The sequence below is a fragment of the Eucalyptus grandis genome, chromosome 3, assembly GCF_016545825.1.
Source record: "Eucalyptus grandis isolate ANBG69807.140 chromosome 3, ASM1654582v1, whole genome shotgun sequence".
In the NCBI taxonomy this organism is placed as follows: Eukaryota; Viridiplantae; Streptophyta; class Magnoliopsida; order Myrtales; family Myrtaceae; genus Eucalyptus; species Eucalyptus grandis.
Window position 1 is genome coordinate 1969731 of NC_052614.1, and position 19109 is coordinate 1988839.

General features: G+C 38.1%; 1 protein-coding gene across 1 annotated transcript; it reads left to right on the forward strand.

Annotated features, from left to right (window-relative positions):
• The first annotated feature begins 11874 nt into the window (after positions 1 to 11874).
• On the forward strand, positions 11875 to 14516 carry LOC104438661 (F-box protein At5g03100-like). Its single transcript, XM_010051849.2, has 3 exons — positions 11875 to 12828; positions 13530 to 13703; positions 14166 to 14516. The coding sequence occupies exons 1-3, from the start codon at positions 11875 to 11877 to the stop codon at positions 14514 to 14516; spliced, it is 1479 nt and encodes a 492-aa protein (XP_010050151.2).
• The last annotated feature ends 4593 nt before the right edge of the window (positions 14517 to 19109 follow it).

Genomic DNA, 19109 nt, shown 5'->3' on the forward strand with positions numbered 1-19109 from the left:
GCTTTCACGACAGGTGGGTTACTCAGGTAATGGCTTGTGTTACTACAGTCTCCTTTAGCATTCGTTTTAATGGTGAACAACTCCCTTACTTTAAGCCTACTAGAGGGCTGCGCCAAGGTGATCCCCTCTCTCCATATCTCTTCATTTTACTTGCCAATGCCCTATTTGCTACTCTCACTCAAGCTATGGACATGGGTCATATTAAGGGGGTTCAATATAATAGAGACTGTCCTAAGTTATCTCACCTATTTTTTGCTGATGATTTAGTATTTTTCCTTCGAGCCACACTTTCTGAATGTCATAACCTTGCTAACCTCCTAAACCAATATTGTTTCGCCACAGGCCAGCTCATAAATCGAAACAAATATGGTGTGTTCTTTAGCAAAAACTGTCCTAATTCTTTACAACATAACCTAGCACAAGAACTCAAGGTCCCTATTCTCAGTAAGTATGGAAAATACTTGGGCATTCCCTCGGATTGGGGCCGATCCAAGAGGGAGATGTTCTCATGGATCCTGGCAAGAGTAAATGCTAATTTAGCAGGTTGGCAATACCAATTTTTATCGAAAAGTGGCAAGGAGATCTTACTGAAATCGGTAATATAGGCCTTACCGCAGTATGCCATGTCTATCTTCAAGCTTCCGTTATCTCTCTGCAGATTGATAGAAAAGAAGATCTCAGCATTCTGGTGGAGTAAACATAACAGTCAATCCGGCATTCACTAGAAAAATTGGTTAGAATTAAAGCTTTCAAAAGTTTCAGGGGGGATGGGATTTCGAGATTTAATTAACTTTAACAAAGCTATGCTTGGAAAGCAAGCTTGGCGTCTTTTTCAGCAACCTCACGCTATCTGGAGTCAGCTCTTTAAAGGTTTATACTTTAGATATTCCTCCTTCCAAACTGCTACCTCAGGACATCGTCCTTCTTGGGGGTGGCAGAGTTTATTGAAAGGTCGTGAAGTAATTACTCCTAAACTACGTTGGTTAGTCGGGGATGGGTCGCAGATACACATTAGAGAAGATAATTGGTTACCACAAGGTCGGATAGGAGGCTTACCCATGGAGGGAGAACCAGGACTAGTTGCTGATCTCATTGATTCCCAGCACTCTGAATGGAAGTCTTCCTGTGTAACTTCATTCTTCGATGTCCAGGTTAGTGTAGCCATCCTCAATACTCCTATGAATCCGTCTCTCCATCATGATCAACTTGTTTGGACGAGACACCTTAGGTACCTACACAATGAAGAGTTGTCATCATTATCTCTCTTTAAAATCTCAACAACCAATTCATACACCATCATCCTCTTATACTAACCCACCCCTGTTATGGAGGAAAATTTGGCATATGCATACAGTTCCCAAGCTTAAGGTTTTTCTATGGTTAGCTTGCAAAAATGCACTAGCTACAAAACACAATCTCTACCAACGACATATCATCCTGCATCCCTATTGTACTCTCAGCAATAATTCTGTCCCAGAAACAATAGAGCATCTATTTTTCTTTTGCCCTTGGACTTATGACATCTGGAATCATGAAGAAATCAGAGTCAGTATATCACCTACCTCAGTTAGCCAATTCGATGCCTGGGTTGTTGACCGTGTTTCCCACCCACAAGCGTCTCCAGATTTTGAAGCGATCGCTCATATTTTGTGGGAGATCTGGCAACAACGCAATAACGCTGTTTTTCGATAGATTCCGCTGGATCCTCTCCTAGTTGTCACTGATGCCCTTACCCAAAGTACCATCTTCAAGGTTATCCAACCCTCGCCACAGAAGATTCAAAACACACAGGTCAGTTTAGGGCAAGGATGGAAACCACTAGAGGAGGGTTTTATCAAGTGTAACATTGATGGGGCTTTTCGCCCAGCATCGGAGAAAGGCTCCATTGCTTGCATTTACAGAGACAGCAAAGGTATTTTGACGGACGTGCTTACCCGATCTGTGCCTGCTCAATCGGCATTCCAAGCCGAGATCTATGCCCTTATATCTGCTCTCCAAATGTGCGATGATAAATCGTTCGGATCCACCATGGAAGGATTCATCTTTCGCGATTCTCGCCTTCTTCCGCAATGCCCTAACCTTTCGCTTCGACACATCCGGCGACGGGCAAACCTAGCAGCTGATTGGGCTAACCAACAAGCGGCTTCTTCCCTCCGCCTAGTTTCCTTAATATTCTCTCTTCGGATGCTTCGGCACTAGCTTGTATTAATCTCTAATATAATATAAGTTGTCTTTCGACCAAAAAAAAAAAAAAAACTTGACTTTCAAGTTAAAGGGAAAATGAAAATACAAAAGTATAGCCAAATGTGCATGATAAAATCTGTTTGGAACCAAATAAAAGGATTCTAAAACTTCCCATTAGACTTTTGGCTTTGTCCCTGCTAAAATCCTTCCGATAATTACATATATCTGCAAATTGGGGATTTTAGAACTTTTGAGATATTGGATATAATATAACTAGTGAATTTTGTCTGTGAGCAATCTCAGTCAATTATCAAATCAATTGACTTTCACTTCCATCTCCCTTTAGAAATCCTGAAATCGGTGAAGAAAAAACCACCTTTCTAGGTGCAATTGACTTGGATCAATAACCAAAAATGCAAGAAGTAAAATAAGAAATCTTCTTTGCCAGTGCAATTTGTGCTATGCACATACAAGACAAAGAAAAGAAAATCCAAGACTAATTCTATCATAATGTGAGCAGTAGAACCAATGATGATGTTTTCGAATGAGAACATGAACTTATTTAGATCCTCAATATGGATCGATTGCAGTGTCATCGGTTTGTCCAGTGAGGTGAATTCCAACAAGACGCAATAGATCATTCAAGTATCTACCAATTTGTTTCCATCATTTGGAGCTTCATGTTAAAAATTGAAAATCTTCACTACAACCAAGTAAGAGATTTTACAGCAGTATAACGAATCGCACTTATAAAGCACTTTTTTCTTTGTTCAACATGTAAATCACCATGTCACCAAAACAGCACAAGCAATTGTACACTAATAGTTAGAGAGTACCTCTAAAAAATAATACCATTAGTTTTGCTTACATCTGGCTTCTAAGGATCTTTAAAAGACACATAGTACCTTCCAAAACGACGACTGTAGCACCAACATAAAAAACTTCAGATCCTGGGTGCTACTTCTAATAACTCCTTGTTTCTACTTACACTCGTTATGCTGAATGCATTTTGAAATCAATTAAGCATTCTTAGAATCTCTTGGGAGGCATACAAGTTGCTCGTAGAATTCAAGCAATTTGCTAGGATTAATTAGCTTTTTTCTCCTTTCATGTCTTTTAGCTTTGAGGACCAACTTTTTTAACATCGCACAACAAATACATTACTGCGTAAAGCACAGAATTTAGCTCTAGACAATCAGCATCTAACCCATCAATCTCAACCCTCTTTAGCTGTCGAGCCATACCCACAAACAACTTCCAACGGCAATATTCCTCTGCAATAACATTTCCAAACACCGACTCATTCTTGATCTGCAAATTGATAGCAAACCTAAGTTTCTTTATTTGGAACTTGATGGTGGTAGCTTCCCATCACCAATTTCGTGACGTGATGGTTAACAAGATCGCCATGAGCCTTTAACTTGATGAGCATGTAAGTAGTCATCTTGAAATTTACTTCGGCCTCATCCAAAGAAGATATTTAATTTGGTATGAACTCTCCCTTAAAAGAATTGCCTAATGGGCACAATTTGAGAAGATGAGCTGCCAAAGTTTTCAAGATTGAACCTTGATGATGAGAATCAATCACCAACTCTCTCAAACCTCTTGACTCAATTATGATATTATTGAAAATTTTGCAATATTTCAACTTTGGGAATTCTAGAACAGGGTTGCCACTTGAAACTCTAATCATCGCATCATCCTTCAATGCATCTTCAATTCGTTATGTCTTAAGTGAACACCAATTTATGGTACCCAATGTTGAAAAACAGCATTGGGACGAGCAAACTCACCAATGTAGTGCCCGGAACAAGATTTGTGGCAACGCATAATAGTTATTCCAATTCTATTTCATTTAGTTATTTAGTTTAGCTTTAAGCAATTTTTTATTATCAGAGCAATAACAATTTCATCCAACATGTGTTGTCTCAAGCTTCAAGAAATGAAAAATGATTTGTGGTGTGAAACAAAGAAGTCATCGAGACAATGCACATAAATTCAATGGTCTAAACTAAACTTCACATGTTTATATGGTGAAAAGGCTATGATAGTTAACAGACAAGATCTTTCCATATGGAATGAGATGGAAATCCATGGTTGATGGTTTGTTGCATGTGATGGAGACATGTGGGCATTGCTTATTTGCCACCTTATCATAGTGACATAAGTAGGCCCGTTCAACGGGTGGATTGAATCGGGTTGAGTTTGGATCAGATCGAAAATTGTTTGACCTAAATTGATCAATTTAACCCATTTTGACCAAATTATATGTGATGCAAATCGAGCGACCCGTACTCGATTGGAGTGGGGATCCATTTCAAGCAATTTTTCCCCTCTTTTTGTCTTTCACTAATCAACCAAAGAAGTTACTTGATCTAGTCCAAATTTTATTCTTGTATCACTTCCCAATAGGCATAATTTCAGTAGATGAGTAGCCAACATATCCAAGAGCAAACCATCACGGGCATATAACCTGTTAGAGTTAATCACCAACTCTCTCACAGCTCTTGATTCAATTCTCATGTGCTTAAAGCTTATGCAATCTTTCAACTCAGGAAACTACAAAACAAGGCACCTCCTCAAAAGTTTTCGATCCATCAACTTGGCATATCGAATGCGCAGTGTCTTTAGCGAAGACCAATTCACAGCATCTATCAACCAAAAATCGCCTTGAGACAAATGCAAACTTACCAACGGAGTGAGGTGGAAGAAGGAAGCCGGCAACACATGAACCTGAAATGCTAGGATGCAGGTTTAATGACAACTCTTCGACGCCATGCTCGATTACAAACTTAACACTCAAGGCAGCTATTAATACTTGAATCCAACAAGGGGCTTGCAAATTCAACATAGCTATTAATAATTGAATCCAACAAGGGGTGACAGGAAATTTTTTCAAGTTTTGGAACATTTTTTTCAGAGAAAAGCTCTATAAGATAATGCATTCTACTACTCAAGTATTAGATGAATACAAATAAGGGGCTGACATTCCTATTTAGACAAGAGTCCCTCATGTAACATTTATTGATTGGTTCTCGATCTAATGATGGAGATTTATGTAAGAGTCTATCAATGGGAAAATTACCAAAAAAGTCATAAACCTATTGCAATTATGCTAATTCAGTTATAATTTTTTTTTGGCCAATTAAGTCCTAAACCTTTTATAATCATGCTAGTTCAGTCATTTCGACAAATTGACATGCCGATCAATGTTAATGACATTTTTTAAATAATTTTTTATTTAATTGAATTTTTTAATTAATTTTTTTATTAATTTTTTCTCTCTCTCTCTCTCTAAGTTTAGTCATTCCGGTTGAAATTGATAGAGTGACACTAACGTGATTGCCGATTAGTGTCAATGACAATTTTTTAAATATTTTATTTAATTGAAATTTTTATTAATTTTTGTATCCTCTCTCTCTCTCTCTCTCTCTCTCTCTCTCTCTCTTCTCTCTCTCTCTCTCTCTCTCTCTCTCCATCCCTCTCAAGCTCACCTTGCTCTCTCTCTCTCTCCCTCCCTCTCAAGCTCACCTTGCTAGGCAAGGGCGAGCTAGCCCAGCCACTAATGGGGCGAGCCTCTGCCGGATCTGGTGATGGCTCACCTCATTGTCACTAGGCGAGCTGCTTGCCAGCCACTAGCAAGGTGAGCCCTTGCCAGATTCGGTGAGGGGGGCCTCATTGTCACTGGGTTTGGTGAGGCAAGCGCTTGCCAGATCCAGCGAGGGCTTGCCTCGTCGTCATTGGGCGAGCTATTCACCTAGGCATTGGTGAGGTGAGCCCTTGCCAGATCCAATGGGGACTTGCCTCGCCAATGGCGGCCGGACGAGCTCGCCCTCTCCCAGCAATGACGAGGCGAGCCCTCGCCCAATTTGGCGGGGGCTCATCCAATGACGGCCAGCTCAATTCGGCGACCAGCCAGACAAAGGAGGGAGGAGGGAAAAATAAAAAGAGAAAAAAGAAAACAGAGCTTAAAATAAATCCAAAATAAAATTCAAAAAACTTTATTAAAAAAATTGTCGCTAGCACCACATTAGCACTGGCTGGCCAATTTTGATCGGAAGGCCATCATGTTTTTGGTTGGCCAATTTTGATTGAAAGGACTAAGCTGGCACGATTGCAAAAGATTTTTGACTCAATTAGCAAAAAAAAAAAAAAAAAAAATAGCACAATTATAATAGATTTATGAATTTTTTGGTAATTTACCCGTCTATTAACTATCGACATTTATGATAGGAATTTTCTAGAAGTGTGCATATATGAAATAAGAAAACATATATTATACCAAATGGAAATAAAATTTGTTTTCTCTTTCCGTGCCACTTTGGATGGTGCTTGAAAACCAAGTATGTTGACACTATAAGTCGGGTCTAACAAATGCTTTGACATGGCTTCATTTTGAGTTTTTAAGTTTGATTTTTAATAATTACTTATTTCTCAGGTAATAAATGAACTCTATTATAATCGGGTCTAGGTAGGCTCAAGGGGGGTGGGCTTACGTATAAATGAGCTTAAGCTCCAGAAAAAAAAAAATTAATTGCCCGAGTCAACCTGATATGTGATACCACATCCAAACGCTCTATTTACTAAGCAGTAGACATAAATAGGTGGTGAAACTTGCAAAATTCTACCCGAAAAGTTAAGCATAAATGACTTCTCAGAGATAATTCCTTAGCAAAAGCCACATTCGTGATCAAGTTTGGCATCTCATGAGCTTAGGAATAGCATAATCACATCTTAAATTACATACACGTCCCCTTTTCTTTTCCTTTCATTTTCAAACTGGCTGACAAATGTGGCACCAGAGAAGATCGTTCTCGCCTTCCAATCATGCCAAGTACAGACTGCGATGCAAGTCGCACGTCTCTATTTTGACACCGACTCCACTGTTCTACTAAAAAAAGGTTGCTGAGTTTGTGCATCAATTTCTATCCAAATTGGAATTGTATCGAAGGTCGGAAGCCAAAATAAGTAGGAGACGTGTTAGCAAGCGTCGTGGGGGAGCTACGTGGAGAGGACTGATCGCTCGGCCCCGGCTACCAACTAATACATTCCATGCCATTTAGTTTCCCCTTTTCTAGGACTACCTATTGATTTGTTTTTTTGGAATGTCGAGTTATTATTGCATGGCATAAGCACCATGGGGTGGCTCTATTAACTTTTTTTTCTCCATATAAATGTACTTAGTATGAAAATACACCTAAATGAACTATTAAAGTGGCTTTTAGAAAATAGGAGGGATATTGAAATAATTTCACACAGAAAGGGAAATGTTCTTACAAAAAAATTAAAGGTTTAAATATTGCCAACTCTATCGACATATATTTAGATAATATTTAGTCACTGAAAATTTAACTATCCATATTACGATTAGGGTAATAAGAATAGTTTGAACAATAGCTTTTCTACTTAATTGCAATGCAGAGGAATCACACCGCGTTCATAAATGCAATGAAACTCTTGAATATTTGGATACCGTTGGTGGGTAGAGAGAATGATATATGTGGATTAGAGCTCGCCATCGTTTAGACAAGACAGTGGTTTTGACTGCGCCTTTTGTGGCCAAGAAGGAGAAGATACGAAGGATGAAGGCACCGGGCAATTGACTGATGTAATCCACTGAGTTTCGGGTTTCATCCCGACCGGAAGGACGAGGTGATCGTGGACGGGGATGTTTTCCAGTTGGATTGGTAGACAATTCGATCCGGGCCTTGTATGGAGGATTCTTCAAGCCATTTGCCTGTAGCCCCCGACGGCGATGGAGCCAAAAATTAGGCTTTATTCGCATTTTCCCCAAAGCTTTAATCCGAACAGAGACTAGACCCACAAACTCTTCTTATTTATCTTCAAAATTCAAAAAAGAAAGATATCTAACCTTTGGATAAAAATGGAAATAAATTTAGATAGTTTCAGATAATAATTCTCAAGAGCCTATGAAAATTATTACTAACAGAGAGCAACTATCATATCCTTTTCTTTTTGTTAATTTTCCTTTTTCACTATATTTGTACTTATTCCTTTTCTTGTTTTGGATTATTGTGGCCGTGGCATGAGTCCACACGAGGGCCATGTTAATGTACCTGCCACACCTATTATTCTAAAAATTTAAAATACTCCAAAAGAAAGTATCATAATGCTTTTTAAAAAATAAGAGAGTCGTTGAAGTAATGTTTTCACAAATAAGTCATATATTTATTAATTATTCAAGCATTTTAATGCGGCTGATTCTATCAACATAAACTTAGAGCTAAAATAAACTATAAAAATATATAAAATAAATGAAATATATTCAAATCACTTGATTTTTTTTTTTTTTTGGCAAAAAGTTCTAAAAAATTCACTCAACCTTCTTCACAGCGGACTTCAACTTTTGCAAGCCATCGAAGGCAATTGTTCCGCTCTTTTGTTTCTTTTACTTTTCCCTCTTTAGTACTTTTCGGTAAATTTATTTTATTTTTCAAGCTATTGTGGCTGTGACATGAACACCACATGTTAGTCCCCTTAACTTTGTTGTCATATCAATATTTTCCAAATCAAAAAATTTTAAAACATATTATCTTCCAGAATAAGAGGGATATTGAAGAATTTTTTTTTTCAAAAATAAGTTGTGAAATTACAAATTATGGAAGCATTTTAATATAGCAACTTCTATCTATAGATTTAACCTAACAGTATAAATGTCTCAATTATAATTAGAGTATAAAAAGTTGAAGAATTATTAAGATATGTTTAAATGCTAAGAAAGAGTAATTTTTAACAAATCATGAAAAAATGTGACTCGTTTGACATAGTTGGTCAAGAATTTTTGTATTTTATGACCATTGTGCAAAGAGGGTAACTATCTCTACCCTTTTCATTTTGATTAATTTCTCTTTGTAATGTTTTCAATTTATTTTATTTATTAGAGCTAGTTTATCCTTTTTAATTTTTTTTTTTTTTATAATCTCTTTGGCAACGGCTGAATACTATCGTCACCTTTTTTTCTTTCTAATGGTTTACCCTTCCTAGTACTTTAGCCCAGGTTCAAATATCAAGCCCAAGCCTATTTAAATATAGCCTCAAGTCCACCACAATTAAAATAAGCCCAAAGGCACCAAAGCCCGCCCAAAAAACCTAATTCTCCGTTTTTGTTCTCCCTTCCTACGCCCGGTCTGCATCACCCGGAAGAACAGAAAATGGACTTTGCAAGGCCGAAGCTCGCCAAACCAGAATATCGGCAAACAAAGCGATAAAATAAAGGCGCACAAAGTGGAAGATAACTGTAGGGATCCATCAAAACGCATCTGACGAGCGACGGGCACCGGCGATGGACTGAAAACCAAAAGCAATCGGACGAAGTTCATTTAGGCATGTCGTCGAACATGTGGTAGGCACCGTCCGGGAAGGAAAAACCGAGCCGATTAAGGCCCAAGTTTGCAACGACGTTCGGCACGGACAGTAAATGGACACGTCATGGCGACCGGGGGAGGCTCACTGATGCTCGAAATCGAGCACAGGCGTGCACCAATGAGTCGCGGCCTCGGTTGGCCGAGACAAGGACCAATGGGGTACTAAAAGGGGTGCTGGCGGGGGGGTCCCTACCAAGCTCGGTGGCAGCGGACGGCGGATGAGCATAATAGATCGGGCTATGTCCGCTTGCCTTGCACACCTGAAATCGGACTGGCGCAAGGCCAACCCGGCCTCTTTTTCCTTTTCCCCTTCCCCCGCATGGGCCAGCCCCTTTCTTTTTTTATCTTTTTCCCTTCCCCAGCCCAGCCCTCTTGTTTTCTTCCCCTTTCCTCCCCGTCCTTTGGGATTTGCTCCAACAACACAGAACGGAGGTCGGTGGCAGAGCAAGGCAAAGGGGGCAGCTCAATTGAAGTTGGTCGTCGGGACTAGGCCAGCAAGGTAACTGGCGGTGGCAAAGGGCGAGAGAGTCTTTCGGCAACTTGACTACACCTAAGCCATGTCTAACGGCCTCCGGCTGATGCCTTGAGCTCATGTTTTCCCCTTTCTTGGTAATTTTCATTTGTTTTTGGTTTGCCTTTGTCGCGACCTTCCCTCGATGTGCATCACTTAGGGTTCAGTTAATAAATTTTTTAGCCTAAACTTAACTTGGGCTCTCCTAAAATCATGGCAATTTGCTACTTAGGTTCAAGTTTTTACCATGTAAATGATTTATAATAAGAGTCATCACTAATTAGTTTATGGTGGGTCAATTAGAAAATTAAATAAAATAATCAGTGATTTACTTTACTCTTGCGAACAATAAAATTTGGATATGGAAACTTGGTTTTATTAGTTTATTCTAACGCTCTTTCAATACTATTCATTATATATAGCAAGCAGCTTAGATATATTTTATTATTTCCTAATATATGAGATGATCATGCGGGATTTTGGTGAGAGCTTATTGGCCTTTGCCTCTGATTAGCGAGGGTTGTCACTCGTTGAAGACCCCACCAACCATGGCCAATGCCTCACTGGTGATGGGGCAGTGTCCATAAGGCAAGAGAGCTAGCCTAGCCTTCGTACTCGGTTTATTATTATTTTTTTTAAAGTTTTATCCTTTTTTTTTTTTTGAGTTTGTGTTTTTTTTTAGAAAAAAACTGAATAAGGAAAAAAGAAAGAAAAGGGGAAAGAAAATAAAAAGAATTTAAATGATGGAAGTGCTCTTGATCAACTGATGAGTTCGAACCATTTTTTTAGACTAACATGGTCATTCCAAGCCCTTATTTGAAATAAGATCAACTCCATATCCTTATTGAAAAAAAGAGAGTAGTTCATGTCCTTATCTTAAAAAAAAAAAAAAAAAAATTCACTTCGGACATTTACTTGAGAAAATGATAATACTTCATACCCTTATTTGAAAATTGCCCTAGATATTATAATAAAGGTCATAATAATTCTTGACTAATTTATAAACACCAGGAGTTATGATATGGTTCTACTAAATATTGTTGACAATTGCAAGTAAATAATAAGTGACATATCTTTATAATATGAAGAATCGATATTATGATATTAGGATTTAATCATCATAAAATTAAAATTGATTAAAAAGAGTTTCAAACTTGCAGATGGTTGTTCTTAAATTGTTTGGTGAATCGATTATAAAGAATCTTTTTTTGCATTTATTATTTTAGTTTATTTTAGTCTATTCCTGCTATTTCATTTTGCAAATCAAAGGCTCAGGGTTCGCTCTCTCCCTAATTGAAAAATAGGGAAGAGCCGACACAACCAAAATTAGAATTTTATTATCCTAAATGTTTGATGAACATGCATTTGTTAAGGAAAAAAATAAAAGAAAATACCGACCAAATTAGCATAACACGTAAGTCAATTACTTAATTTACTTTTTTTTCTCTAAGCATAAATTTTAATTGTAGTCCTCCACCTCTTTTCTCACATCGAAATCTTCTAATTTGTTTTTGCAATCAAATTCTTTATTTAGTCATGCATGATAAAGAACTGGAAAGAGAAAAGTTTCGATAAAAAAAATTTCAGCAACAAAATAGGAAAAATATATATAAAAAAAATGGAAGGATAAGGCAGTGTGTTTACAAAAGGATAGGAAATCGGATCGAATAAAAAACAAGATAGATTACAAATTGTATCCATAACTAATTGATTGCTCGTGTAGAAAAAAAAGAAAATGAAAAATCCTTGGAAACCTCAAGGGAACATCGGCAGAAACCCTAGAATTTCAAATCCATGGCGACGCACTCCGTCCATCGGGAATCCTCCGGCGACCGTCTAAATCGCGCCAAAGGAAACCGACCTTCTCCTCCTTTGAGCCCTGGGGATCTCATCAGCGCCTTGCCGGACGCCGTGATCCACCACATCTTCTCGTTTCTGCCCCTCAAAGACGTCATCAAGACCAGCGTCCTCTCCAAGCGCTGGCGTTGCACTTGGACGTCCACCACCCACCTCGCATTCAATGAAGTCCGGCCTCGCAATCACGACGCCTTCTACTTCGACTTCCCATCCCTCGTCGACAGCGTCCTGAGGCAGTGCACCTCACCCACGGTGAAGAAATTCCACGTCACCGACTTACAGTACGATGAGACCGACCGCCCCAAGGTTGACCGCTGGCTCCACTTTGCAGCGGGGCGCCGGGTGGAGGATCTTTGCCTGTTTCTCATCACCGAGAGGTGGTCTATGTATATTCTGCCACCGTCCTTGTATTGCTGGAGCTGGTTGGTGCGCCTCGAAGTCAGTTTGTGCCGTTTCTCGTGGGACCTGACTGTCAGCTGGCCTTGTCTTAAGGTCTTGTCTATGGAATATGCGGAGTTGAGTGATGATTTCCTCCGGCGAATCTTGAGGGGAAGTCCTGTTTTAGAGTCCCTCGAGCTGCGGCAGTGTTGGCGCATAAAGAACGTTATAATAGATTCAACAAGTGTGAAAGACTTGCTACTCATTGGTGCCGATAACTTTCTGCTGGAGAAAATTTGGGCCCCGCATTTGCTGTCATTGCGTGTATCAGGGATGTGGAAGCGCCGTATATTCACACTTGATGATGTATCTTCTTTGGTTAAAGCTGACTTAGTTTTTTCCATTCGAACTTTTTCGCCGGGTGATAAGAGCATGTGTTATGACGTCATGAAAGAACTTTTTGAGAAGGTGCACAGAGTTCCTATTATCACCATTGGTGGCTGGTGTTTGAAGGTACAAGTTCAATGATTTTACCACATGCTCGGGTTGGGTTGAATGGTGTCTGTAGTGTTTGGCAATGTTTGTTGCCCGGGCCAAGTAACCTCGGCTTTTTGTGGCATTCTAGTATTTCATCACGGGAATCATAGACAAATATAGGATGATGTCTATTGTTGACCTGGGAGCTCGTTCCCTCCTATTAATTTCCAATAAATGGATCTAGGATGACTCAAATTTTGGACAATGAATGTTCACTAGATAGGATATCAATGCAACGATCTTAGACGCATGATTTTCACAAGAAAAATACATTAAGAGATTATAGGAATAAGGGACCTAGTCACCATAGGTTCAAAGGACCGGTCATACTATCTCATCACTATAGGCTGTTGTTCCATAATCATCTCATATAATGGCAATGGATAGATGGATAGAGTCACTTGGAAATAATAAGGTTGTTTTCTCATGTGACCAACTACTAGAATTTTCAAATCCTTCAAAGATCACAAGTTTATACAAGAAGCATATGTAAATAGTCTTAAACAAATTATCTTTTTCATTTCTGCCTGTAGTATCCTTATTGGTTTTTTCTTGATTGGGAGACAAGGTCAATGGATAACATATTTGGATGGAATGTAGTTTGGTTATTCTTTATTAATTTTAGACAGGAAAAAATATTAATGAAATTTTCTTTGTTGCTTGCTCAATGTGCTTAGGTTCTGTCCTTTTTCGAGATGAAAGGAGTGCCATCTCCATTGTCAAAATGTCAGAATCTAACACTACACACACCAATTACTCAAAGGGACCTTCCCGGGATAGCATACATGCTGGGAAGTTCAGAGTTCCTGGAAAAATTAACCATACACCTAAATGGCTTACATGTATTCAAGGTTTGTTCCTTTGCTATACTATCTTCAGTTCGCTTCTTGTGTTGGCTTCCATTTTCAATGAATGTTTGAATAGTGAATTAAAACTTTAGAAGTACATAAAGATTATCAATCTCAAACTCTTACCTGTTACCGTAATTGAAATTTGTTTGTAACTTGGTCAGTCTACTCAACATTTGTGCATGGCCACTTTAAGCTGTTTTAGTTCATGTCCTAAAATAAATGTAGCATTATACTGGAGGTTATTTTGCTGCCATGCAGCGTTGGGATCTTGAACTTATACTTGAATGATGAGCATCTAGAAAGAGAGATATTTTATTGTGTGGGCGCGTTTAAGAGTTCAAATTCATTAACACTCAAAATAAAGTAAAACTAACTAGCTTTTGTGGTGGACAAATGAAAGTTTTTTTTGTTTTGAAATTTCAGTGAGGCAGTAAGTTTCTAAAATGGGGTATCTTTGTGCAGTATATGCTTGACAAAGAATGGAAAGACCATTTTAACTATGATGAAGAAGATTTTTTATTTTCACGGAAGGGGAATTTTCAATGTTTGGAGAAACATCTCAAGAGCATTGAGATCATCGGTTTCAAAGCTAATAGTTTTGGATCGAAACATCTGCACGCCCTTATTAAGTTTCTTCTTGGGGATACACTTGTGCTGGAGAAGATGATTATCAAGGCTGATTTGCACTCACGAAAGGGACAGAAAAATCATCAAGCTGCTGTTCTTTCGAAACTATTTGGTGTCAGCCGAAATGTGCTCAGCTATCAAAGAGCTTCCAAAAATGCTGAAGTTATCTTCGATTATCCTTTCTAATTGGCGTCCTTGGTGGATTCTTGTTAATCACATGTCAATGCTACGTTGCTCTAGGCACTACATTGCTCATTCTTGTTCACACTCTTTTGACAGTAAAATTACATGAGCTATGACAATATTAGTTTAGTTGTAAATATGAACCTCTTAAGGAAAGAGGTTAATGGTAGTGTCTTGAATTATCGACATATGAAAGGTTGTTTTGGTTACGATATTGCTCAGCCTTCTCTTCTTCTACAGGCAAAATAGAAAACTTAGAGGTATCATATTTCTGCAACTTTGAAAGATTAAGCAAATCTTGACTATAATGATCTGCATTTTGAAATCTTCGCGTATCTACTTGTTACTGCATAGACAGCATTAGAGTTTGATTTTAGTTTCAGCACGACCCCTTGTTTCCAAGTGAAGCGACTACTTGCACTATTCAAAAACTTATGAGCTCCTTCACTCGTGTTTGATTCAAATAACACAAACTTCAAGTACTTGTCTGTCTAAATGAAATTAAAACTCAAATTTTAACATAACCTTTTTTTTTGTGGTCTAATTGGGTTTGAGGTGATTTTTTCCCAACAAAAAGGTTTGCGGATGGAACTAGACCACATTTCACGATTCGATTTAGTTTAACTTTTTGAAAACCAAAATAAACTGGGAAATCCAACGATAGGACATGCTACTTTTTTCAGTTTTTATTATATGTCATTAGATTTGAAATGGCTTAGATTTTTAAATCCAAAGTAGCTGGATTTTAATTATTAATTATCAATAATTATGTGTCTATGAGGATCTTTTTTTTTTTTTAATGAGAATACTGACTTTTTGTTCGAGCAATGCCATCTTTGGTGAACTTGTAGGTTCGTGATCAGCAATGAAGAGTGCATAAAAAGAAATTAAGATTTTACCAATCAGTTTCGGCTCAATTTGAAACATAACTTGCTTTCACTTTAGTAAAATTTGGGTCAAAGCAAGCACGCATGTCAATGGGTAGATTCAAGGGTAAGAACCTAACATCCCCTACTAGTCCTTATGTAACCCTTGAAGCCTTTAATTTAGTTTCATGCCAATATTATGATTAGTTTTTCCATAATTTAATGAAGTGCATGCTAGGTACATAAGCAACCATACTTGGATTAAGTTATCAAATATTAAATTACCCAATTAAATGAAAGTTATATTATAAGATAAATCAATTATTAAACTTAAATAATCTAGATGTTAATTACGATAATTAATTAATGTGATTTTAATTATACTTGATCAATAATAAATTTATTGCACAGACTATTAACAATTCATGATTTGTATGGTTGCACATTATTTTTTTTTTTAGCTTGACTAACTTATAATCACCAGAAATAATTATATAGTTCTATTAATTACTGTTTATGATTATCATTAGGTGTGAGTAAACTGTAAGTTACATATCAAAGTTATAATGAAAGAAATGATAATATGATATTAAGATTTAATTATTATGTAATTAAAACTGATTAAAAAGAGTTTCAAGCTTGTGGATGTTATTTTTAGATTATCCTATTAATTGAATAAAAAAATCTTTTCCGTGCTTATTCTAATTTAGTTTATTTTCATGAGATTGTTATTTATTCCCCTGCTATTTCATTTCACAAATCAAAATGCTTGATAAAGAACCTAGAAGAGAAAAAAGTTCCATAAAGAATTGTGACTTTTTAGGATTGGTTTTGTTTTGAATAAAAATATTTCTTTTGATAAAAAAATAGGAAATCAAATCTAATAGGAAAAAAGATAGATTCCAAACTGTGACTTTTTAGGATTGTGACTTTTTAGGATTGGTTTTGTTTTGAATAAAAATATTTCTTTTAATAAAAAAATAGGAAATCAGATCAAATAGGAAAAAAGATAGATTCCAAATCGAGTCGATACCTAATTGATTGCTTGCATAGAAAGTAAAGGAAAAAGAAATTGGAAAAATCCATGGAAACCTGGGGCAACGTCGGCAGAAACCCTAGAATTTCAATCCATGGCGGGGCCCTACGTCCACGGCACCGCCCACCGCAAATCCTCCTCCGGCGACCATCTGAATTGCGCCAAGAGAAACCGGCCTCCTCTTCCTTTGTTGCCAGATGACGCGATCCACAACATCTTCTCCTCTTCTCCTTTCTGCCCATCGAAGACGCCGTCAGGACTAGTGTCCTCTCCAGGCTCTGGCAGTCCACCTAAAACTCCACCAACCACCTCGTATTCGATGGATTCCGGCCTTGCAATCGCGACGCCCTGTGGCATCCTAGAATTCCTTGTTAATCCTTAGAGGCGCTCTAATTCATGTCTTGTATTAAGGACTATGGCCGAGTTTTTAGTGGATAGATTTTGGGAAAGGATGACCTATCTTTGGCCATATGTATTATGAATTAGAATTTATAGATTTGTGATTTCAAGTGTATAGTTATTTAATTTTTATACTATAGTATTTTGATTCAATAGGGATTTAATTAGTTTTAAAAAGGGGTTAAAATTGGATTTAATTAAGCTTGGGTTTTAGGTCCAAGAGTGTGGGCCTAAGATGGGCCAAGCTGGCCGGCCCACGAAGCCCCAAGAAGGAGGAGCTGCTGTCGGCCCATCGCTGGCCCAAGCCTAGCCAAAGATGGAGGCCCATCTTACATGAAGAAGGCCATGTGTTCCCTCCTAGCTGCCAAGTGTTTGCTATGCAATTAGTAATGATGGCTAATGATGGGAGGGGGAGAAATTAGGGGATGATGGTGCCGGTTTAAGCGAGAATGAGGGGGAGAGAGAGAGGGGTTCGTCCAGAGAGAGAGAGAGAGAGAGAGAGAGTTACCGAGAGAAACCGAGAGAGAGGAGGAGAAGGCCGCACGAGGAAGAAGGAAGTCCGCCCATGCGTCTATCGCTCGTAGCCGCCCGTGCGTCCGTCGTTCGCCGCCGTTGTGCTTGCCGTAGCTCGATTTGGAGGCAAGTTAGATCCTTTGATCTGCTCTTGCATGTTGTGCCTAGAATGTGTTATTGAATGGTGATGAATTTCAGATGTCTAGGGTGTGAAAAACCGAAGTTTTAAGAGTGTTGTTTTGAAGTAGTAAACTGTTCTCGAGTAAACAGCCTGACCCAGAATGTTGTAGTGGCTTGCATGCTATGTTTGAGTCGGATTTTAGCTTTGACTTCTTCATGAAAGTTGTAGATAACATCTTAAAGTATAATATACTAAAATTTGAGATAAAATGGAAGATTTTTGAGGGGTGAAACCCTCCCTCTACGAAAATGTTAGATCTGAAGCTGTTTTGTTGACCTCTTGGTGATTTTGTGTGTTGCATGTAACTTTTTACTGAGAATTTCACTTCGACCCCTTCACCAAAGTTGTATAGAATATCTTGAAGACTAACATACTCAAATTTGAGGTAAAACGAACAAGTATAGCCTAGTGAAACGATTTTTCTTTTGAAGACGTTAGATCTGGAAATGTTGTACTGAACTCCAGTGACTTTGTGGACTATAAAGTGACTTTCCTTTGAAAATATCACCTTGATCCCTTAATGAAAGTTGTAGTAGACCTCTTGAGGCAAAACATATAAAAAATCCCGAGGAAAATATGGAAGATAAGTAGGTGAAATCGTGGTTTTTCGGAGGGTGTTGAATCTGGAAACTTCGGTATTGAAATAGAAGCTTTAACCGTCTGTATTAAATCATCTAGAATGAATTTGGCTATGAATTCTTTATGAAAAACCTACCTTAGGATCTTTACTATGACATAGTCGAATTTCATGAATTTTGAAGGTCTTTTGGGTATTAATTCGTAAATATTTCAAAAGCCGTGTAATCTGACGCGTTTGGGTTTAGCCAGTTTCAATGCATGGGTCATATCATTTTTTATGAAGCTCTTTCGGCAAAGTGTTCTTCACAAAGTATCTTTCTGTATGTCTTCCCTGTAACATATTAAAATTTCATAATTTTTGAAGTTCATTTGCCTATTTAACCAAAAATGTTTTAAAAACTGTGCAAGCTGTATTGATAGAATAGAAATGCTGTGGTGCGTGATCTATATCAGATTGTATGAGGGTCTTTTGGTGCAGTGTCCTTTATGAAATATCTGCCATTATGTTTTGACTATCACATGTTCGAATTTCATAATTTTTAAAGGCCATTTGGGTATTTAATGGAAATATTTTCTAAAACTGTGCAAGCTGGATTGTGTGAATTTCAAATGCTGAAATTTATGATTATTCTGTTTTGGATGAGCCCTATTAATTATATTGATTGAGGTGATTGAATCTTGCTGAGCATGTGATGATATTTGGCATTACATATAGTATCAAATGCTGAATTTGACTTTGTTGCCATTACATCATGTGCCATGTTGATTGTGAGACATAAATTGGTGAATATGAATTATGATGAATGAGGAAACTGTTGGAGGTGGGCCGATAATGCCCTGGAAGTGTTAGGATGCCCGGGATGGGGGGTGCTGGATGCCCGGTTGTATTGTGATACATGCCCGGATGTCCTCGGGAGTTTCGAGATGCCTGGAATGGTTGGGTGCTGGAAGCCTCGGAGGTTTGTGCCCGGGGGATGCCTCGTGATACCATATGAGATACGAGATGCCCGGAATGTGGGGGT